At 44.1% G+C, this 23555-nt stretch overlaps 1 protein-coding gene across 1 annotated transcript in view; it reads right to left on the bottom strand.

Annotated features, from left to right (window-relative positions):
* The window catches only part of MAP6 (microtubule associated protein 6), an 82337-nt gene extending 63827 nt beyond the window's left edge, over nt 1-18510 (bottom strand). The window contains exon 1 of the mRNA XM_025356490.1: nt 15649-18510. Coding sequence (XP_025212275.1) covers nt 15649-16556 — 908 coding nt within the window. The 5' untranslated portion in view covers nt 16557-18510. The remainder of the gene's footprint in view (nt 1-15648) is intronic.
* Nucleotides 18511-23555: the final 5045 nt, after the last annotated feature.

A 23555-nucleotide genomic window follows, 5' to 3' on the forward strand; every position in this document is an offset into this window, starting at 1 on the left:
TGACTGATGTGCTAACAGGAAAGGAAGAAATAATTAATGAAAAGGTAACCTGACTGCTGTTGGAAGGGTGATCTAAACTCCAAACTGGTTGTTTCTACCACTGACTTATGTCTTTGCTCACCCTCAGGAAGAAGTGCACTTGGTACAGCAAGGCTGTGGTAAGTTAAAAGGATGGAGAATTGTGTGTTGACACACTACAGTAAGTATTATTCAGAAAAATACTGTGAATCGGCCAGGCACGGTGGCTCACGCCTGTAATCCCAGCACTTTGGGAGGCTGAGGCGGGTGGATCACCTGAGGTCAGGAGATCGAGACCATCCTGGCCAACATGGTGAAACCCCGTCTCTACTAAAAATACAAAAAATTAGCCGGGCGTGGTGGCACGTGCCTGTAATCCCAGCTACTAGGGAGGCTGAGGCAGGAGGATCACTTGAATCCAGGAGGCGGAGGTTGCAGTGAGCTGAGATCATGCCACTGCACTCCAGCCTGGGTGATAGAGTGAGACTCCATCTCAAAAAACAAACAAACAAAAAACACAACAAAACAAAACAAACAAAGAAAAATACTGTGAATCCATCTTTAGAAACCTTGACAATGCGGTCTTCTCTAGTTATCAGGCGTGGGGCATGGTTCTGCTTATGGACAGCAACACTCCGACTGCCATCCCTACTCCTTCTCCTCCGCTTACTTCTCTCCCACCCATATTACATCCACGATGCCTCATTTTTTTCTCTCCCTGTACCGGCTAAACAGAATCTCAGTATCTGAATTGCATATTTAATCCAGTGGCTCACTCAATCCACAAGGGAGAATGTGGTCATCAGGAAGCTCTGAGAAGAATGGCAATGGACCCATCCACTCGCTGAGAGTCATTCTTCAAACACTGGTTGAACTCTCTTCTGCGCCAGGCCTAAGAAAGGGATAAAAAGACAACGCCCAGGCTCTGCCTGCAAGGAAAGCAAGTTGAATGGACTTTCTTGTACATCCCTGAAAAATCATGTGAACTATACCAAATTCTCGGGAGGAGTCCTTGGGGCCCCTGGGCTTTTTGAGGAGATGTGGGCATAATGCTGTCAGAGTAGCACAGATACTTGGCTGGCAAGTCATCACAATCCAAGGAGGAAAATTCGACCTTGAGTTTTTACACAATAAACCCATTCTCTGACCTGTGCCACTTAGATGCCACCCAAATCCAGACTTTGGCAAATATTAGATAACATCACTTTACTAAGCACATAAACATTTCTGAATTCATTTTCAGAGCAAATTTAAACCTGTTAAAAATCATTCTTTTCTAATTGCTTTTATTACAATTCTAACTTTATGATTCTTATTTTACTCATGCAATAAAATAAATAATTTTTGTGTATACAAAGTGGCAAAAGCCAGGCCTCTCCATATAATTCACATTTGCACAGTTAGATTAGAACATGGTGACTCAGAGATGCTTACTGGACTAAAAAAATACTCACAGAAAATCTTTGACCTGAGCATTTAATGGTTCTTTGCCCAGAAATTCAGAATGTGTGCAATGAGAAGGGCAAAGGACCTCTCTATATTAGCCAAGTAGTACTCAACCAACCAGGGACAATGATGATGAGGATAGTTGCCATTTATTGAGTGCTTACTACGGGTGAGGACTGTGCTAAGCACTGTATGTACATCATTCATTCATTTGTTCAATTAATTAATATCTATTAAGCATCTATTAAATAACATGCACTAAGCTAGGTGCTGGAGGTACAATGGTAAATAAGACAGGGAAGAGAGTAACAGACTTAATGGAATGTTAAGTCTTTCAACAACTTGTAAGGTAGATATTAGTGATTCTGTTTTACCACTAAGGAAACAAAGTCAGAGAAGAGAAATTAAGCAACTTGCCCGAAATCATACAGTTAATATATGGTAAGCAGGACTTGAAACCAAAGTCCTAAATAAAGCCAGACATCAGAGGAAAGCAGGAATTATAAAAAAGTATTGTACTTTTAAGTGCCCTTCTGAATTTTCATCTCATTGATAAAAACCTCTAGGAAGAAAGTTATAGTTCCTAATCTTTTTCCTTCTCAATGGAACTCCTAAGATTTTGACACACTGTACAGGTACACCCCTTCAGGATGTGGTTCATGACTCAGGCCGGAAACCCCCTTTCCTCTACATCTCCTCAATATCCTGCGCACATTTCTATTCTTGTACTTAATACTATGACTATACTTTCGAAAAATATGCCTTCCGGCCGGGCGCGGTGGCTCAAGCCTGTAATCCCAGCACTTTAGGAGGCCGAGATGGGCGGATCACGAGGTCAGGAGATCGAGACCATCTTGGCTAACACGGTGAAACCCCGTCTCTACTAAAACTACAAAAAAATTAGCCGGGCGAGGTGGCGGGCGCCTGTAGTCCCAGCTACTCGGGAGGCTGAGGCAGGAGAATGGCGTGAATCCGGGAGGCGGAGCTTGCAGTGAGCTGAGATCCCGCCACTGCACTCCAGCCCGGGCGACAGAGCGAGACTCTGTCTCAAAAAAAAAAAAAAAAAAAAAATGCCTTCCTCCTACTAGACCAGGAGCTCCTTTAGGACAGTGGCTAGGTATAATTTATCTCTCTACCCTAGCATAGTGATTCATCTGAGATGCAATAAATGTTTCCTGAATGAGTAAATGAAAAACTTTCATTGGTAACCTACTCTACTTCATTATTTCAGTGATAATAATAAAAGTAGCCAGCACTTACTATGATGAGTATGCACTGTATACAAGCATTATCTCCCCTCATCTTCATCATGACTCTGTGAAGTCACAACTGTGTAGTTACCCCCATTTTATTGATGAGAAAAATCAAGGCTTTCCCAAGATCACACAGACTTTAAGTTAAGATGCATGATTCAAACCCAGCTTTGATGGACACTAAATTCTTCACAGGACATAAGGTCACCTCCCAGGACTCATACAACCATTCCTTCCAACAATCTTCCAATAGTGTTAACTAGCCACTGTTGTGCCCCTAGAGAACTCTGGCTCCCAATTTTCACTCTCACCAGGGCCTGCCTGGTACTTTTATATACAATACTTGCACATATATTATCTCCCTCAAAAGACAGCAATCTCCTGCAAATAGGGGTCATGTGCTCTTCACCTTGAATCTTCATAGCCTATAGTCCCAGCCTTGGCATGCTCTTAAGATGTTGCATTGAACTCTGAGTAAAAATAATATTAGGCCCACTGCATTATTATTATGGAATTAGGATCAAATAAATCCAACCTAATTCCCTGCTTTTATAGTATAAGCCTCTTTCTCAATGGACTAAAAGCCCTGAAGGATCGAAAGGATTTAGAAAGAAGATGGGAGGAGGGCAGGGGGGAAACTGTGAGCAAAATCCAGCAGTAGTTTGAATGTGGGGCTTGTGAGACCCAGTTTAGGCTGTGATTTGGTCAGAGCGCCTGCTGAGGCCCATATGATTTTAATGTGCAGCCAGGGCTGAGAACACCCAAGAAAAAGCATTGAGTGTGTGCAGGGAGCAGTGGGTAAAAAGACTGGAAGCATCAGATAGGTCAGATAATGGAAGGCACTGACTGCACGCCAAGGTGCCTGGGTCTTGCCCTGGAGGAGAAGGGAATCCATTGAGAGTTTAGGACAAGAAGAGGTGAAACAACCCACCCCTCCTCCACTGTAGAAACAAGGTTGGTGGATGGAGATGGTATGGGCTTAGCAGAGTTGGGGCCAGAAAGACAGCATAAAGGTTGAAGTTGGCAGCAGCCGTCCCAAGAATGGCATGTTAGACTAGGCGAACATGAGGGGACTTGGCAGGGGCCTGCTGGAGCTGCACAAGCAAGACACAGCTGTGGCTGGAATGAGGAGAATCAGATTCCTGAGCCAACTCAGCCACTGACTGTTTCTGTAACCTCAGTCCCCACACCTCCCTGAGTCTATTCTGCATCTTTAAAGATAGAGATGTTTACCTTAAAAGGTCATTAGGAAGTCTATAGAAAAAGATATGTTAAAGCAGATGGCACAGAGTAAACACTCAGCAGATGAGCCTGAAACTCAATTATGTCTCTGTTCTTTCTAATATTCTGCTCTTTTGCATTCTGCCTTGATCTACCTTCTGCCTAATTATTATGGTTTAATGGGGAACAATCCTTAAGGGCTAGGAGGCTTGCAAAAATGCACTGTGCACTCTAGGATATGCCACAATGTGGGTCACTGTTTCGAAGTCACTGCACAAAATGGACAGTGACCACAAGGGTACAGCTCAGTGGAGGAGGTACTGTTTCAGGGATGCACTTGTGGTGGATTTTGTGGCTTGAGGCCTGGGCACAATTTTCCCACTAAAAGAGGTTACACCAGGCCTAATCCTGCAAAAGCCTCTTCATTCAGTTTGAAAACAAATACCCACTGACAGTGGACTATGCTAGGATAAGGGAAGGATAGCAAAGATAATAACGATGTGTATTATGTAATACACAGCAGTTCCTGTGTGTAATGTACAAGGCCAGCAGCACCAGAGGTGGGAGGCTGAGACCACAGTGAGGCCTATGCCCCTACTCTCTTTCAGACAGGAGAGGCAAGCACAGACACGAAGAGCTCATCCTTTTCTTACTCCTCCCACATATACCAGAGATGTCGATGCTTGCTGGGCACTGACCTTAGCATTCTTTTCTTCTCACCCTCTCTGTCCCCTACCTACCCTAATATCTATGGGTTCGATTCTCACCAACAGGCTGATGTTGTCCTGATCTTTTCTGTTCTGGCCTTTCTCCTGAGCTTCAAGCTCTATCTCCATTTAGTTCTTTTGTATTTTGTTTCTTATTTTTTGTTGAGGTATAACATACAGAGAATAAAGTCCATAAGTCTCAATTGTTTGTGTGTATAAACCCATGTCACCACCACTCAGATCAAGATACAGAACATTTCCAACACCTCAGAAGGTTCTCCTGTGCTCCTTCTCAGCCAATTACCCACCTAAATCCCAGAGATTACCATTATTCCAACATCTATCACCATCAATTACTTTGCCTGTTTTTGAACTTCATATAAATGGAATCATTCAGTAAATACCCCTGTATCTGGGATCAATTTTGTTGTCCACTAGGAAGCTTTTGGTAATGTGTGGAGACACTTTTGACTGCCACAACTTAGGGTGGGGAGGGCTGGGAAATATTACTGGCGTGTAGTACATAGAAGCCAGGGATGCTGCTAGACATCCTACAATGCACAGGACAGGCCCACAACAAAGAATTATCTGGTCAATAATTGATAAACCCTGTGTATCAATCTCCTATAGCTATTGCAACAAATTACCACAAACGGAATGGCTTAAAGCAACACAGATTTATCATCTCACAGTTCTGTAATACAGAAGTCCAAAATGGGTCTCATTGGAAGCTCTAGGAGAGAATACTTTCTTTGCCTTTGCCAGCTTCTAGAGGCGGCTTACATTCCTTGGCACATGTCCTTCCATGTTCAAAGCCAACAACCACCAGTCAAGTCTTTGTCACACTGCATCACCCTAATATTGACACTTCTGTCTTCCTCTTTCACTTATAAGGACTCTTGTGATTACACCGAGCCCAAGTGAAACCAGGCTATACTTCCCATTTCAAGGCCCATAACTTAATGACATCTGTAAAGTCCCTTTTGCCATGTAAGATAACATATTCACAAATTCCTAGAATTAGGATTTGGATATCTTTGTAGGGGAGATTATTCTGCCTTCCATACCCTGCTATATAATATTCTGCTGTATGAATATATCACAATTTATGTATCCTACTGTTGATGGACATTTGGGCTGTTTTAGTTCTTAGCTATTAATAATGCTGCTATAAACATTCTTATACACATCTTCTGTATTCATTTCTGTTAGGCAGATACTCAAGAATGGAATTTCTTGGTCATGGTAAATGTATGTTTAGCTTGAATAGATAACGCTAAACAGTTTTATAATGTGGCTGTATGAATTTACACCCTTAGCAGCAGTATGAGTTTCCATTTTCATTCTGTACTGAACATCTCCAAGTAGACCTTCCAAAGACACCCTTAACCCAACTTAGCAAACTGTGCTATCTATCTCAGTGTATACCATTTCCCCACCCCTCCGCCCCAGACATCCAAAACATGAATCCTGGAAACATCCTAGACTCTTCCCTCTCCCTTTCTGTCTACTTTTATTTAGCCATTATTATTTTATTCTTATCAGCACTTGCTTACATTCTATTCTTGATGGAGGTCTTTATCATCTCTACCTAGACTATAGTTTCTTCCCTGGACTCTATTCCCAGTCTATCTCTCCAGTCCATTCTTCCCACTGCTGTCAAAGTCACCTTTTCTAAAATCTAAAACTGAACCCTGATTCTCCTGTTGCTTATAAGACAAAGGAACTATCCCCAGCTTACCTCCCTCTTCTGTCCCTTGCCATTCTATCCTTATGCAATGATACTTCCAAGTTCTGCCCACACAGAACTGCTTATAATTTCTCTTCTTGTACTTTTACTCAAATTAATCCATTCTCCCATTTACTGCCAACTCATCTTTCAAGACTCAGCATACTAGTCACCTTCTCTACTGAATTCTTTTCCAACAACCCTCAAATCAGGCAGACTTAACTCCTCTCTTCTCTGTGCTCCACCATGCCCTGCACAGACATTTTATCAGGGAATCTGTAACTTTTCAGCACACTTGTCTCTGTCCAATAAATATAAGACTTTTGAGAGCAGGGACCACTTTGTCATCCAGGGACTTGGTCCAGGATTTGACATAGTAGATACAAATAAACATTTACTGAATGAAAACTGAATGAAGAGAGTATATATTAATATGATATGGAGGAAGTGCTGAGTGTAGAGAAAGACAAGCGTAGACAAAGTCTGTGATTTCAACAGTCTTAAAACCTAAAGGGGCCGAGCGCAGTGGCTCATGCCTGTAATCCCAGCACTTTGGGAGGCAGAGGTGGGTGGATCACCTGAGGTCAGGAGTTCAAGACCAGCCTGACCAACATGGTGAAACCCTATCTCTACTAAAAATACAAAAATTAGCCAGGCATGGGTGGTGCGTGCCTGTAGTCCCAGCTACTCAGGAGGCTGAGGCGGGAGAATCGCATGAACCCAGGAGGCAGAGGTTGCAGTGAGCCGAGATGGCGTCACTGTACTTCAGCCTGGGCGATAAGAGGAAGGGGGATCATAAGCTCTAACAGGGAAGTAACAGCATGGTTCCTGAAGAGTGACTGCAAAGATTTCAGGGAGAAAATGTATCTAAGGTTTCTAGCCTTCTGCCAGGCACATGCTAGGCACTAAATTAGCTACTATTAGTATTATTATTTCTGATGGTGAAACTAGACGTTTTTAGTTTGCTGGTTCAGGTCCATGTTGAAGTCATCTTCATTCAGCAGAGAATGAGAAGCTTACCTGTTTACATTAATACAGTTGACACAGTTTGTAAAGCCAAAGCAGCATTGTAGAGATAGCTCCTTAATCTTAATGAACATTTGTTGATTTATTTTAGTTTTATATTTGGGACATTGAATGATTCTTAGTGATTGTTGATTTTAGAACTATCACTGGCTTGACATTTTTTTAAAGTTCATATATGTGTTAGATGCAATCTTTCCCTATGAGAGCAACAAATAATTAATTGTATATATCTTATCTTCTTTGTGGGTTAGTCTTGGTCAGCTTTGTATTTCTGAGGGTTAATTGTACAAAGTTAACCAATGATCTAACAAAACGCCTCAGTAAAAATGTCCAAACAGACATCAAACACTGCTGAGTTTATATGAGGTTTCCATGACAAGTTTCTCTACTGGCTTTCTTCCTTCCTCACATCACTCCTCCTTCATCTTTTTCATGGACATCCCTTCTGCTGTCAGTACTCCAAATATGTGTATCCCCCATGGCTCCATTTTCTGTTGGTTAATTTTGTCTACTCCTTTTCCAAGGGTAATTTTGCCTCTTCCTATGACTTTCACAGGAAGTGAAACATCCACAAGCTGATTGCTTCCAAATCTATATTTACAGCCCAGGCCTCTCCCTAAGCTTTCAGATCCACTTACTCAACTGACCCTCAAACACCTCTTGTTAGATATCCCATAGACAATCCAAATTCTATATATTGAAAAGTACCTCAACTTTCACTTCGGACTTTTTTCTCCCTGTATATTCCCTGTTCCAGTGACTAGCATCACTACCAGTTACCAAAATCAGAAACACAAGGGTCACTCTGGGCCATATCCTCTTCTATGAATCTCGATTGGTCATTTAGATCTGTTGTTTTGTACCCATATTATCTTATAAATCTCCGATCTCTGGCAGGGCGCGGTGGCTCACGCCTGTAATCCCAACTCTTTGGGAGGCCGAGGTGGGTGGATTACGAGGTCAGGAGTTCGAGGCCAGCCAGGCCAAGATGGTGAAACCCCATCTCTACTAAAAATACAAAAATTAGCCAGGCACGGTGGCAGGTGCCTGTAGGCACGGTGGCAGGTGCCTGTAATCCCAGCTACTCGGGAGGCTGAGGCAGGAGAATTGCTTGAACCAGGGAGGCAGAGCTTGCAGTGAGCCAAGAATGTGCCACTGCACTCTAGCCTGGGTGACAGAGCAAGACTCCATCTCAAAAAAAAAAAAAAAAAAAATCTCCGATCTCACAACCATGATTAAGGCTTTGTTATTTTCTCCAAATTATCTCAATAGCCTCCTTATTGGCCTCCCTTTCTCTAATCTCCCCAGGTCAGCCAGCCAGTGGGAGCTTTATAAAATTTGAATCAAACTATGTTGTCCCTCTGCTTAAATTTTTTCAGTGACTCATTATTGTCTATAGAAGCAAATCCAAATTTCTTAGCCAGGAATACAAGGCTGTTGATAAGCTGACCTCTGCCTACCCTTCAGAGCACAAAAAGAAAGGGAATAACAAAAATAAGAGTAAAATTTACTGAATAAAGAGATGCTCAACAAAATCAAAAATTTATTCTTTGGAAAGACTGAAAAACAAAACAAATTTGAGCAAGACTAATCCTGAAAAAAAAAAAAAGCGAGAAACAAATAAATATTAGGTATGAAAAAGGAGACATAACTACAGGTAAGTAGAGATTATTTTTAAATCACAAGATAATGCTATGATCAATTTTATGTCAATAAATTATAAAATTAGAAGACATGCACATTTTTCCAGAAAAAAATAAATTACCAAAATTGGCTCAGGAAGAAATATAATACCTGGATAAGTGAATCACTATTAAAGACATCGAATTGATAGTTTAAAAAAAAAAATCCATGAAAAAGACAACGGGTCCAGCAAGTTTTACAGGATAATTTTATCAGATATTTGAGGAGGAGTCTTTCTTATATAAGCTTTTTCAAATAACTAAAAAGGAGGGGAATCTATCCATCTGATTTTATAGGTATAACCTTGATCCCAACAGTACGTAAGACCAATATAAAAAAGGAAAAATTATAGGCCAATCTTATTTATGAATATATATGCAAACATTTCAGATAAAAAATAGCAAACCAAATTCAGCATAATAAAATATATTTCTGTCTAAGCGAGATTTATCCCAGAAATGCAGAGATTGTTCAATATGAGAAAAAAAATCTATTAACAGATTAAAAAAGAAAAATCACAGATCATCTCAGTTGATACTGAGCCTTCAATAAGAGAAAAAGCATTCAGTAAGATTCAATAGCCAAACTAATTTTTAGAAACCCCTAGCAAACTAAGAAAAATAGAAATTTCTTAATCTTATCTTATAAAAACATATGGCAAACCTCATACTTAATGATAAAACTTTAGAAACTTGCCAAATCCCATGACGAGGATGTTTGTTATCACCTACTATTTGAAACCACCCCAGATGTCCTAACCAACAGAGCAACACACACACAAAAAAACAAGATATGTAAATCTTGGAAAGGAAGATAATAAAGTGTTATTTGCTAAAAACATACATTATCTCCACAGACAATCCAGGAGTGTCTACAATCAAAACTAATTAGAGAGTATGATAAGGTTCCTGAATACAAGATTAACATACAAAAATTAATGCATATGGGCAATAATAAATTAGAAAAGGTAATAAACTCTTCACAATAGGAACAATAATTAAAAGCTAGATCAGAAAAAAATAAAATAAGATAATGTGGTATTAGCTCAGACTGATGGAATAGAACAGAGAACTCAGACATAATATCTAAAGATATGTGACCCTTATGTGATAGAGGAGATATCATAAGTTAGTGGGGAAAAGTAAAGCTTTAAAAAAGGGTGTAAGGATAAATGACTTTCCATATAGGGAAAAATTCAATCCTTACCTCACTCTACTCATCAAGATAAAATCTAGTTAGATTATTAACAATTTAAATACAGAAATAAAACTTTAAAACAGTATATATGTGTATATATATGAGTATATATGTGTATGTGATTTTGTGGAGAAAATTACAAAATATAAGTGAAGAACATAAAAGACTTAAATAAATGGCAACCTTTGCCATGTTTGCATATGGGAAAACTCAATAGCTTAAAGATGGCAAATCTCTCCAAGTAATTTTTTCCCAAGTAAAGCCTGCATTCACCTGCATTAAAATTATCTAGTGTGCTTGCTAAAAATTACTTAGGCTCCATTTTAAGCCCATTGAATTAGTATGTATGAGGATGTGGCCCAGGAATCTGCATTTCAGAAAGCTCTCTAGGTGATTCTTTTGTGTACTATATTTTGAGAACCATGCCTTATAAAAGTAGATCATAACGTGAGTTGCACATTAGAATCACTTGAGATAGTTTTTAAAAACTTGGTTGCCCAGGCTACACCCCAGACCAATGAAATCAGATTTTCTGGGCAAGGCCCCTATGCATCTTTTGAAAGTTCTCCACTGATTCCAATGTGTAGCCAAGGTTGAGGACCACTGCCCTAGGTGAAAGTCCATGTAGAGTCACGTCTGTAAAGTTTGCTGCCCTTCTCCATTTGAACATTTACTTTTAGTGCTAACCTGGTAGGATCTGTACTTTTTTTTTTTTTTTGAGACGGACTCTCGCTCTGTCGCCCAGGCTGGAGTGCAGTGGCACGATCTTGGCTCACCGCAACCTCCGCCTTCCAGGTTCAAGCGATTCTCCTGCCTCAGCCTCCTGAGTAGCTGGGATTACAGGCGCATGCCACCATGCCCAGCTAATTTTTTGTATTTTTAGTAGAGATGGGGTTTCACCATGTTGGTCAGACTTGTCTCGAACTCCTGACCTCATGATCTGCCCTCCCCCGCCCAGCCTCCCAAAGTGCTAGGATTACAGGCGTGAGTCACCGCGCCTGACCAGGATTTGGACTTTAACTTGATTGAGGAAGACACAATTTTCTTACATTAAAATTATGACTCATTTATTTTGTATCCCCAGCTCCTTATCTGGTACATGGCAGGGGTTTGGTGATCATTTTCTGAAAAAAATTCAACTAAATGAAATTGACTCTATCAATATGTAGATAAATAAAATTTTCACCAAGCCCTAAAAATTCCATTAGATTCAACAAATCTATATAGCACCTAGGCTGTGAGAGGTACAGAGTGAACAAAATACAGCCTTCTCTTCAGGTGTTCATGACCTGGTGGGGGAGACAGATATAGACAAAAGTATTTTACAATCAAGCAGACAATGATAAGAGTTCAGAAAGTAAAAAGGGAGTAGAAGAAAAATTCATTCAGAATGGCTGGATCTAGGAAGGCATCGCTGTAAATTCCGTATCCAAGATTGGCCTTGAGGCATTGCTGGGATTGACCCAAGAGGAAATTAGGGAAATGGGAAGTTGGGGAATGGGGCAGTTCTGCATAGCATAAAGTAAGTCAGATGGGCCTTCCTGTAACCTTCATGCAAGGCTGGAGGGCAGACATTAAAGACTTCTTTTCTTTCTAACTTCCTTGTTACTGCTCTTATTTTTCAAGTATTTCACCCTGGTTTATTAATTCTACCTCCTAGTGCCTCAGCTGGTTTCTTCTAGGAAAAGTTTCTCATTAGCATGTCTATAGGGAGCAGCTGCTACCCTATCTACCCCTATTATCTGATGGCCAGGGCAATGGGGTTGTCTGGGAGAGGAATTTTAATCACCTCCTTATGACTCATCTATTTTCTAATTGAGAACGTCAGGTCTAAAGTCACAAATGGCTTCCCAGTGAAATCCATCTTTAACATTAAAAATGGCAATAAAGACATGCCTCGGCTGGGCGCGGTGGCTCAAGCCTGTAATCCCAGCACTTTGGGAGGCCGAGACAGGCGGATCACGAGGTCAGGAGATCGAGACTATCCTGGCTAACATGCTGAAACCCTGTCTCTGCTAAAAAATACAAAAAACTAGCCGGGCGAGGTGGTGGGCGCCTGTAGTCCCAGCTACTCGGGAGGCTGAGGCAGGAGAATGGCGTGAACCCGGGAGGCGGAGCTTGCAGTGAGCTGAGATCTGGTCACTGCACTCCAGCCTGGGGCCTGGGCGACAGAGCGAGACTCCGGCTCAAAAAAAAAAGACATGCTTCTCAGTTTTATAACATCATCTATGTAAAATGAATGTATTAAAAATTAATCAAACTCATGTTTGTGAATAACCCTAAAGCTATCTTGGATACTACTTGAATGCAAAAATCTCAGGCTGATACGAATGGATTGGGAATTAGATGAGTTATTGAATAGGGAAGGTTTCTCAAAACCACAACGTCAAAGGGTATGTAATGTTATTTATGACTGTAAATTGTAAAGTAAAACAATGAGCACGCATATTACTCTGAATTTTGAATGTATATTTTACATGATGGACTGTATGTCCCTTTCTGTTTAAGCAGACTGTTCATATTGATGTCATGCGGCAGATGTCATTTGTAAAGTCCACGAGATGAACCAGTCACCGTGGTGTAAACACACCATAATTTATGTAGAATGGCAGAAGAAAAGGGTTTGTAAATCAAATTATCATTGAAGTGGAGCACAGCTTGGCTTCTAAGGTGACATAAGGCCCATCTACAGTGGACATGGTACTTAAATTCAGAAGATATCCTAGAATCATAGCAAGGAAAAGAATGCGAGACAATAGGGAAGGAAAATCAATGTTCTAGATAAGCTTATAATTGCCAATGATTTTTTCTTTATTGTGTATTTAATGTACCGAATATCTTATTTCTTTATATCTACTTTTAATCAAAGTGAATTTCTCAATTATTTGTTCATTTTTATTCTGGAACAAAAAAACCATTAAATTTCACATCAAATTTGTCATGCACTTAAATTGTTCATTAAAGAAATTGATGTTTCTTAACAATAATCATTCCCTTAATATTTCAAAACCCTTCTGGTTATATAGCAAAATAGTACTCCTGACCCCTAAGTCATAGGTATAATTAAATTTTACAAAAGACCTAAATTTAAAAATTTTTTTGAGGTGTTAAAAGATTTTTTTGACAGGTTAATAGAATTGATAAGTGCTAAAAATAATCATTCTCACCAGCGCCGAGGGCATAGCCTTCCCCCACCAAATCCAGTCATTTCCAATATGTGTGTAACGTGAAGCATGACATGCTTACTGCACAGTTAAGCTGTTGTTTTGAGGAAAAAGGCTATACGGAACAAAGTACAACCCCAAATCTGGAGTGCGTTATATCCAAAGGATGTGGTCATTCCTTGAGTGACAGGTCACTCATCCATAAACAAAGCAAGTCCTGCCAACTTGAAATCATAAACTGAACAGGATCACCCAAAGAGGCTTAAGAATCTGGAATCTCTCTTGATTGGCATTGACTATATGGTGGTGAGAAGAGACAGCTCCTGCTAGTGGGTAGTAAGGTTCCACCTGCCATAGGGTGCTAGAATGAGAGTGGGAAGATGAAGAGGCCAGGCCAGTAATCTATGATGTTGGGCCAGACGTGGGCTTCTCAGGGTAGGAAGATCAAGAAATGAAGTAGGGTCTTGAAGCAAGAAAGCCATAGCAGAACCAGAAAACTACATCCTGCCTTTGTTTTTTTATGTCTCTTGTTTATTTCCCCTCTTTTCTTTTGCTCCCCGCTTGATAGCAGCATAAAAATATAGTGAACATTCTACCATCTCATGGCTATTCAAGGAAAAGGATGTATGTCCTTGTTTGACCAAGAGCTCAAAGGAAGTGCTGTACTCCTGGGTTCCCAGTGTGGCTGTCGTGACAGCAATAAACCAAGAGAGAGATGCCAAGTGGGAGGTGGAATTCAGGAAGATGAGAAATGCAGGGGTAGGAGTTGGGGGACAGATTTTCTCTTAACATGAAGGATGTCTGGATATGCCATTCTTTCCTCAGCCTATGAGAGAGTATTGGTAATGTTCAGTGGAGAAGGACATTAGTCTAACATGAGGCTACATACAGAGTATTGGCAAAAGACTAACTCTCTAGTCCTCCCGCACCACACCCTCTTGCAGGAAGAAGGCAGCAGAAAGCTGTGACATTGATGAAGGACCCCATAAGCTGCATTTTGAACACCTCTAGCTCAATTACTATTCATACACATCTTCCTCGAGAAACCCCAAATGCAATGTTACATGTCCAGAGTCAACCGTGTTCTGTTAGCTAATTGTTGGTTGAAACGTAAGGGCAGAATTGAAAGCTAAGCCGTCAGAAGTATATACAGGATGGATGAAGGGCAAGAAGGCAGACTGGAATGGCTGAGGCTGTAGCAGAGGGAAAATTCCAGAAGGAAAGAGAGAGAAAGAGAGAAAGAGAGAGAGAGAGAGAGATTTTTCATGCTTGAAAGCATTCATCTGCAAGGAATTGAGTGAGATGGAGAAAGGGCTTTTTGATGGCAAGAGAATGAGAGACATCTGGAGAACATGTAGGGAAAGGAGAAAGAAGATGCCTCAATAGCAGAGAAGGCTGGAGGCATCTAGGATCATAAGGCATCACGTGGAAGGTAGGAATGGAATCAAGATGTACTAATTACGACTATGTGCTAGGCACAAGCTGTTCTCCTGAATCATCTCATTTAATCCTCACAATGTCCATCACAGTGCCTGGCATATAGTAGGCACTCAAAAATACGTTGAATATTTAATATTAATTAAATAAAAATAAAATATTTAATATCAAATCAATAAAAGTCACAGCTAGTAAGAAGTAGAAGGACAATGACTTCAAAGTTCCAGCAGTGGAAGGAGGAGGGTGATTTGTAAAGATCCTGTGGGTAATCTAGAAAAAGGTATGGTGCTTGGGTGTTGCCCAGAGACTGAGAGAGGGAGGAAAGAATGAAGGGCCAAGGGAACTGGGCTAGGGAGGAGGGCGAGAGGCCACTTGGAAAGAATTCTTCTTCTAGAAGAATGGGGACCCTGTCGGACGGCAAAGGGCAGCATCCAGGCTAACATAGCAGGTGAGCTGGGTGGGGGCAGGACGGAAGCACAGCCACTGCTGACATTGCAAAGGGTCTCTGTGGGCAGGCAGGGATCTGAGGTGGGCGAGATGGAGAAAACCGCTACAGCTGTAAAGTGAAAGAGCCAGGCAGGCTGAGATGGAAAATACTAACAGCTTGCGCACAGGACAGGGCAGAAGAGAAGGCTTCGACGGGAGGTGGCCTGGGAGGCGGCTGGGGAGAGGGTGTGGCCTGGGACTGGAGGCAGGCTGCACGCTAGGCCTGCGTTGGGGATCGTCTGCGCCGCGACTCCCCCGCGCTAGCAGCGGCCGCGTCTCACCTGTAGGAGCTGCTCACTGCACTTGCCACCTCCTCGCGGATTTGCCGGTTGAGGGCGTCCGCCGCGGCGCGCCCCCTGCCAACCTCGGGGCCGGTGGCCTGGACCTGGGTCTGGGCCGCAGGCAGCGGCGTCTGCTCGTGCCCCAGGCCCTCGGCGCGGCGCACCATCCAGGCAGGCCCGGCCTTCCTGCGCGTGTCGCGCTCGTCCGCTCCGGACGCCTTTCCGGCCGCCAGGCCGCCAGCTCCGCCCGGGGCCGCCTCCTGCTCCCGGGCCTCAGCGGCGGCCTGCACTGGCCAGCGCTCCTGGCTCTGCGGCCGGCGCTTGGGCGCCCCGAGGATGGGCGCCGACGCCTGGGAGGCCGCGGGGATATGCACTGGCTTGGGGATCCACGGGTGGTCTCCGCGGCGCGGCAGTGGCCAGGCGCGGAAGTCCTTCTGGTACTGGGTCTCGCGCTCGAAGGGCGCGTCGGAGGGCTGGTACTCGCTGCGCGGCCGGCAGCTGGGCTCGGGCCGCTGCACCTTCCAGGCGCGGTAGTCCTGCCGCATCACCGAGTCCGCGGGGCCGGAGGTGGAGCCGGAGCCCAAGCCCGGGCCCGGCCCGCCCCGGCCGGGGCCAGCCGCCGGCTCACGCTCACCGCTAGGCCCAGGCGCTGGCCCCGTTGCCCGGGCAACTGCATCCAACTCGCCCTGGGCTGGCTGCGTCTCTATGGCAACCGCGCGCGCCGAGGGGGGCGCGAGTGCAGGCTGCGCCTGCTGCTGCTGCGGCGGCGGTGGCTGCGGCGGGGCGCCCGGGTGCTCGGTGGCCTCAGAGTACTTGGTGAAAACCAGCGGCACCGCGATGTCCGCTTTGTCCAACTGGTTCCAGAAGCGGGCGATGCAGCAGGCCCTCGTGATGCACGGCCACGCCATGATGCTAGCTGAAAAGCCGGCCCCCTCTTTCTTCTTGAGGTTCTAAAGCAAGTCTCTAATCTTCCTTCAGCCTCCGATCCTGACCAGCCAATGTGGTTCCCACCGTTTTCTACCCCCGATCAGCCGGAGCTAGTTCGCCCTCCTCCCTCAGCGAGCACCCGGGGAGAGCTATCCTAAGAGAGTCTGTAGAGTCCCTCAATTACCGGTTGCAAACGTCTTTGGGATCGCAGTCTGCTGCAGGCGCCGAAGGGCGAGAGGCACGGCGTTCCCGAGTCCCAGGCGAGGGTGTCTGGGACGCGCCCCTCCCTGCGGCTGCGGCGGCGCACAGACCTCGGTCGAGCGCGGCGACGTGAGGAGAGGTGGCTGCAGGCTTAAGCCATGGCGCAGAGGAGGGGCCGGGCGGTGTGGCCGCAGGGTTCGCGGACCGGGCTCGAGTCTCCTTCCTGCCGGCGTCCTAGTGCAGCCGGCCACCTAGCAGGACTGGGAGGCCATCACCTCCAGCGAAGACCGAGCATTGCTGCCTCCGCCGCTGCCCGCGAGGATGCCGCAGCCGCCGCCGCTACTGCCTCCTCTCCTGGGAAGCGACCCCACCCTTTTCTGCAGCTCTCGGTCTCTGCCGCTGCCCGTGAAAGATGCTGCAGCAGCTGCCGCCGCCGCCTCTGCCTCTGCTGCAGGAAAGCGGCCCCACCCTTTTACGCCGCTCAGCAGGGAGAAAAAAAAAATCCAGGAACGATGCTGACTGAAAAAGTGCTGGGAAAAAAAAAAAACAAACACCTGCTGTCGTCAGCTCGCGCTGCTGGGAGCTTGCCCTCTCTCCCCACCTCCCTCCGCACTGGCAGCTCCTCCCTCCTCTGCTCCCGGGCAACAGCAGAATCTGGGGCCGTAGTGGGTTCAAGTCCCAAGCTCGTGAGGACTTTCTGTCCTTGGGCTTGTCGCTTCATCCCCAAGAGTCGGAGGCTCCTCTTTTGTAAAATAGGGCCAATCGTTGGTGGAGGGGGAGCTATTAAATTTTAAAACATGGAGGAAACTCCTAGTGAAATGTCTGTCGCTGAATAGATGCTTTGAAAAGGGGAGCTGCTGGTATTGGTCAAAACCGGCGGGCTGCGTTTGAGCCCAGTTTGGTTGCCTCCTGGTTCAAGCACTTGCCAGTCTTATGCACGGGCCTTGCTCAGATGTGTGGGAATGGGAGCACCAGGGCTGGTGGTGCCCTGGCTGTTCCCTTCCTAGGGAATCTTTGCGAAGGTATCTTTTAGACTCTCCCAAGAACCACCCAGTCCCTGTTCAGTTCAGGGGCCACACTGGGGCAGAGGTAGAGAAAAGAAAATTCTTGAAATTGGCTTAATTGTGGAGGTTGGGGGTGGGTCGGAGCTGTGTCCTAGGAGAGGGCAGTGCCTGGCCTGCAGGGGCCTTCTGGCACGTTCTCACTCTTCGCGGTTGCTCTTCTTCTATCTTTAAAGCAGAAGAGATTTTGGAGTTGGAAACCTGGTTTGGCTCTGCTACTCTCTGTGTCACTTGGGCAAGTTAGGTCATCCCTGGGCTTCAGTCTCCTCATCTGTAGAATGGAGGAAATACTTACTAGCTGCCTCAAAAATGGTTTAGTGGGCCGGGCGTCGTGGCTCACGCTGTAATCCCAGCACTTTGGGAGGCTGAGGCGGGTGGATCACCTGAGGTCGGGAATTCAAGACCCTGTCTGTACTAAAAATATAAAAATTACCTGGGCGTGGTGCTGCGTGCCTGTAATCCCAGCTACTCAGGAGGCTGAGGCAGGAGAATCGCTTGAACCTGGGAGGTGGAGGTTGCAGTGATCCGAGACAGTGCCATTGCACTCCAGCCTGGGTGACAAAAGCAAAACTCCATCTCAAAAAAAAGAAAAGAAAAGAAAAGAAAAGAAAAGTGGTTTTGTGAGGATAGTTAACGACCCAGGGCAGAAGCTTTGAGTCAAATCTAGTCTGCAGGGATTCATGGCTTTTGTAGCTCTTAACTCTATGGCAATGGGCAAATCACTACAATCTTCTGACCTTCAGTTTCATCTATGAATGGGGGTACCAATACTGAACTTGCAAGGTTGTTCTGAGAATTAAAATGAGATAATGCACTAAAAATGCTTACCACAACATCTGGCATATGGCAATGGCTCAATAAATGGTAGCTATTAGTATCCAAAAGGCTCACCCAGAAGACCCATAAGTGGAGCATCCTAAGAAACCACTTGGACACCTTCTCCAGAAGATCTCTTGTTCCTCCAGGTAACTTTTGTTCTATCTTTGCTATCTCTCAATTTATGTCTCCTGTACTCTTCCACTAGCTACATCCACTGGACTTCAGCTCTTTTCCCCTACAATATAGGCAGAGTTTTCAGCATCAGTTAAGCTGGGAGCATTGGTGTTTCGGGGGGAGAAAGTCATGTATGTGTTTAGATTATAAATGGATTGCACAACACAGATTTTCTTTAACCCTAGAATCAAATAGGATGAGAAGACAGCTCTGATTAGTCAATTATCTGCTGAACTTCCTGCTACTTAGGTCTTTGCCTCTTGGTGATTTGATTTGAGTTCCGTAAATAAAATAATGCCTGGTGCTGTTTTCCAGTCGTTAGGAGATACATTTTTTAAAGAACATAATCTGGTGGTACATTTCCTCCCTTCACCCCTGCAGAACTCCCTGGGATTTGACTGATGCATTTCCAATAATGATTTCCAAAGGTTTAGAAAAGGCTGAAAATTGGAGGGAGGATGTCTATTCTGAGAATCACTGATAGTTTATCCTTCTTTGATTTAGCAAGTCTAGTCTCCTGATGCCTACTTTGTGCCTTGAGGACTATAGGATACATATGGATTCTAGCTCTGGAGGAGCCCTCACTTGAAGGAATGTGTTATTGGAGAACTGAGAGACAGACATATAAGTAAATAATTATCAAAGAGTATGGTCAACCTAACAGAGGTTAACACTGGTGCTGAATGAATGACTAGTAAGAGATGAGTAGGAGTTCTCCCAGCATAAGAAGTGTAAGGAAAATTTTGTCATTAACATCACCCTCCACATTTATTTACTTGGATTTGAAAAACGCATTCAACCTCCCTGGACCATCCAGTGACCCTGTGGGATAGACAAGTCTAGCGGTCATCTATTATGTGGCTTATTTAGCATTCATTCTGGTGGTCACAGCACCTCATCATTTGACTTCTGAGGGCCGAGAGAGAGAAAGAGAGAGAGAGAGTATCACACATCAAAAACTTTAGGACTGTAAAGAGGGATGATTTTTGATATGGCATATTTAAAGAATCACAGATAAATACTAAGAACTACTTTCTTCTGATAAAGGTGAAAAACTTTGCATGGTAGCCAGCCTTTAAGAAGGCCCACAGTGACCCTAACTTCCCAATGTTCACAGCCTTGTGTAGTCCTCTGCCCTGAATCAAATAACTTAGAAATATGCATTTAAATTTCCTCCATGTCTTTTCATGGCTTGTTAGCTCATTTCTTTTTAGAGCTGGATAACATTTCATTATCTGGATGTATCACAGTTTATTTATCCATTCACCTACTGAAAGATATCTTGGTTGCTCCCAAGTTTTGGTAATTATGAATAAAGTCACTAGAAACATCCGTGTGTAGGTTTCTGTGGGGACATAAGCTTTCAACTCCTTTGGGTAAATACCAAGGAGTACAATTGCTAGATGACACAGTTAGATCATGCTTAGTTTAGTAACAAACTGCCCAATTGTCTTCCACAGTAGCTGTACCATTTTGTGCTCCTACCAGCAACAAATGAGAGTTCTCGTTGTCCCATATCCTCTCAGGTATTTGGTTTTATCATCAGTGTTTTGGACTTTTCACATTCTAACAGGTATATAGTAGTATCTCATTGTTTTAATTGGTCAATCTCTAGTAATATACAATGTTAAGCATCTTTTCATACGCTTATTTGCCATCAGTACATCTCTTTGGTGAGATGTATGTTCCAGTGTTTTGTCTATTAAATTTATTTTTATTTTTATTTTTTTGGAGATGGGGTCTTGCTCTGTCACCCAGGTGGGAGTGCACGATCATAGTTCACTATAGACTCGAGTTTCTGGGTTCAAGTGATTGTCCCACCTCAGCCGTCCAAGTAGCTGGGACTACAGTTGTGAGCCACTATGCCTACTTTTGTTCATTTTTTATCTGGGTTGTTCATTTTCTTACTGTTGAGTTTTACAAGTTGTTGTATATTTTGGATGATAGCTTGATACCCTTCATTCTAAGTCTTTTGCAAATATTTTCTCAGTCTGGTTTGTCTTTCCATTCTCTTCACAGTGTCTTTTGAAGAACAGAAGTATTTAGTTTTAACAAAGTCCGATTCATAAATTCTTTCATAAAAGGGTCATGCCTTTGGTGTTGTAGCTAAAAAGTCATTACCATGGCTGTATGTGGTAGCTCATGCCTGTAATCCCAGCACTTTGGGAGGCTGAAACAGGAGGATCACTTGAGTCCAGGAGTTTGAGACTAGCCTGGGCAACATAGCAAGACCCCATCTCTCTAAAAAACACAATTTTTAAACTTAAGTAAATAGTTGTCAGCAAATCCAAGACTATATGTTTTCTCCTATGTTATCTTCTGAGAGTTTCATACCTTTATATTCTACATTAAGGTCTATGAGCCATTTCAAGTTAATTTTTGTGAAGGGTGTAAGGTCTGGGTCAAGATTCATTTTTTTTGCGTCTAGATTTCAGTTTTCTAGTCTCATTTGTTGAAAAGACTACCTCTGCTCCATTGTATTGCCTTTGCTCCTTTCTCAAACATCAGTTGACTATACAGATGCTTCTTGACTCATGATGGAGTTAAACTCATTGTAAATTGAAAATATTGTATGTGAAAAATGCATTTCTTTAACTTATCAAACATCATAGCTTAGCCTAACCTACCTTAAACATGCTCAGAACACTTTCATTAGCCTATGGTTAGGCAAAATTATTTTTTTAAAAAAGTCCATTTCATAGAATGAAGTCTTGAGTATCTCTTTTAATTTGTTGAATAGTGTATTGAAAGTGAAAAACTGAATGTTTGTACAGCAATCTCCCTTTATCTGTGCTTTTGCTTTCTGTGGTTTCTATACCCACAGTATAGTACAATAAGATGTTTTGAGAGAGGGGGAAAAAGAGAGAGAGACCATATTCATATAACTTTTATTATAGTATATTGTTACAATTGTTCTATTTTATTATTATTGTTGTTTATCTCTTACTGTGCCTAATTTATAAATTAAACTTTATTATAGACATATATGTATATGAAAAAACAGAGTATATATAGGGTTTTACTAGCCTTGGTTTCAGGTAACCACTGGAGGTCTTGGAATGTCTTCCCTGCAGATAAAGGGAGACTGCTATATACTACTAATGCGTGTCAGTTTTGCATCATCACAAAATTTAAAAATCATAGATTGAACCATCATTAGTCAGGGACCCTCTGTATGCATGTGGGTCTATTTCTGGACTCTCTATTCTATTCCATTTATCTGTTTCTCTCTTTTTTCACTAATATCACACTCTGTTGATCATTAAGCTTTATAATATGTCTTAAAGTCAAATACTATCAGTCCTCTTGTCATGGGATCCTTTGGGTGTGCTTTGCCAGCTGCAAACCTCTGCGACCAGAGGCACCTTCTGCCTAAGTATTGCTCGCGCCACTGGGCTCATTCCACCCGCTTGGCCCTCTGAGCTCGAGCTACCGCCCGGATCCCACACCTGCCAAGGGCGAGCCAGGCGCAGAACAGCAAGGGGTGTGTGGCAAGTGAGCGTGGGGTCTGGTCACTGTGCACATCTGACTGTGGCTGGACCAGACGTATGGCATGCAGCTTCTACAGTGGGCACCTGCATCTGGACGAAGGGAGCATGGTGGCACCTGGAAGCTTGGAACTGCAGAGCCCCAAAGAGGGTGTCACAGCACTGGCTTGGGAAGCCCCTACGTCTGGGTTCCTTGAAGGCTGCAGCTCTTCTCTCCTTCTTGTCACCCGCAACGTGGCAAGCTGGGGGGTGTGTTTCAGCCCTGTTTGTGTTACAGCTCTTTCAGTCCCGTCATTCAGCAAGTCCCAGGTTCTTGTCCTGCCTCGTCCAGGAAGAATGAGGCATGTGGACAACTGGAGGGTGAGCAAGGCAGAGAGGGGCCTCATTGAGCAACAGAACAGCTCTCAGGACCTGCAGTCGGTAGCTCCTCTCTTCAGGAAGGTCTTCCCAAGTGTCCAGCTTTCAGCAAAGAGACCAGCAATGGATAGCTCCTTTCCACAGGCAGATCATCCTGACGAATGGAGGAGACCTGAAGTGGGCAGCTTATTCTCATAGCTGGTAGTCCTGAGGTCTGTCAGAGTCTGGCTAAGTCTGGGGATTTTTATAGGCTCAAAAGGGATGAAGTGCATACTGATTGGTCCACGGGTGGCCATGGGCGGCCCGGAAAAAGCACCACAAGGTCTCACTCTGGGAGGTGGATTCCTCCCAGAATTGGCAGCCCAGCTCCCAGGCTTCAGGCCATCCATGGCTTGAAGGTGGACTTTTACCGGGGACCCACTGCTTTCTGCCCAGGAGCCTATCTGCCTCCTGCTGCCATCAACATGCCCTCCAGGGTGCCCAGGCTATTCGTGCAGAGGGGCACCTGCAGGCCCGCACTGAGCTTCCCTTAGCCCCCTGCCTCCCTCCCATGCTGACTGGCATCCAAAGTCTGGAGGGGGCCAAGGCAACAGGGGGCTGGCATGTCAGCACTGTCCCAAGCGTGCACAGCACCTGAGCTCAGCCACAGCTTTGTTCCGCACTGAAGTAGGTGTGCTGGGAGACGGGAGAGGCCAGAAGGTGAGAGAAGGCACTTCCTTTTTGTTTTGTTTTGTTTGTTTTTTGTTTTGTTTGTTTTGTTTTGTTTTGAGACAGAGTCTCCCTCTGTCGCCCAGACTGATGTGCAGTGGCGCAATCTCGGCTCACTGCAACCTCCCCCTCCAGGGTTCAAGTGATTCTCCTGCCTCAGCCTCCCAAGTAG

The sequence above is a fragment of the Theropithecus gelada genome, chromosome 14 (assembly GCF_003255815.1).
Source record: "Theropithecus gelada isolate Dixy chromosome 14, Tgel_1.0, whole genome shotgun sequence".
NCBI lineage: Eukaryota > Metazoa > Chordata > Mammalia > Primates > Cercopithecidae > Theropithecus > Theropithecus gelada.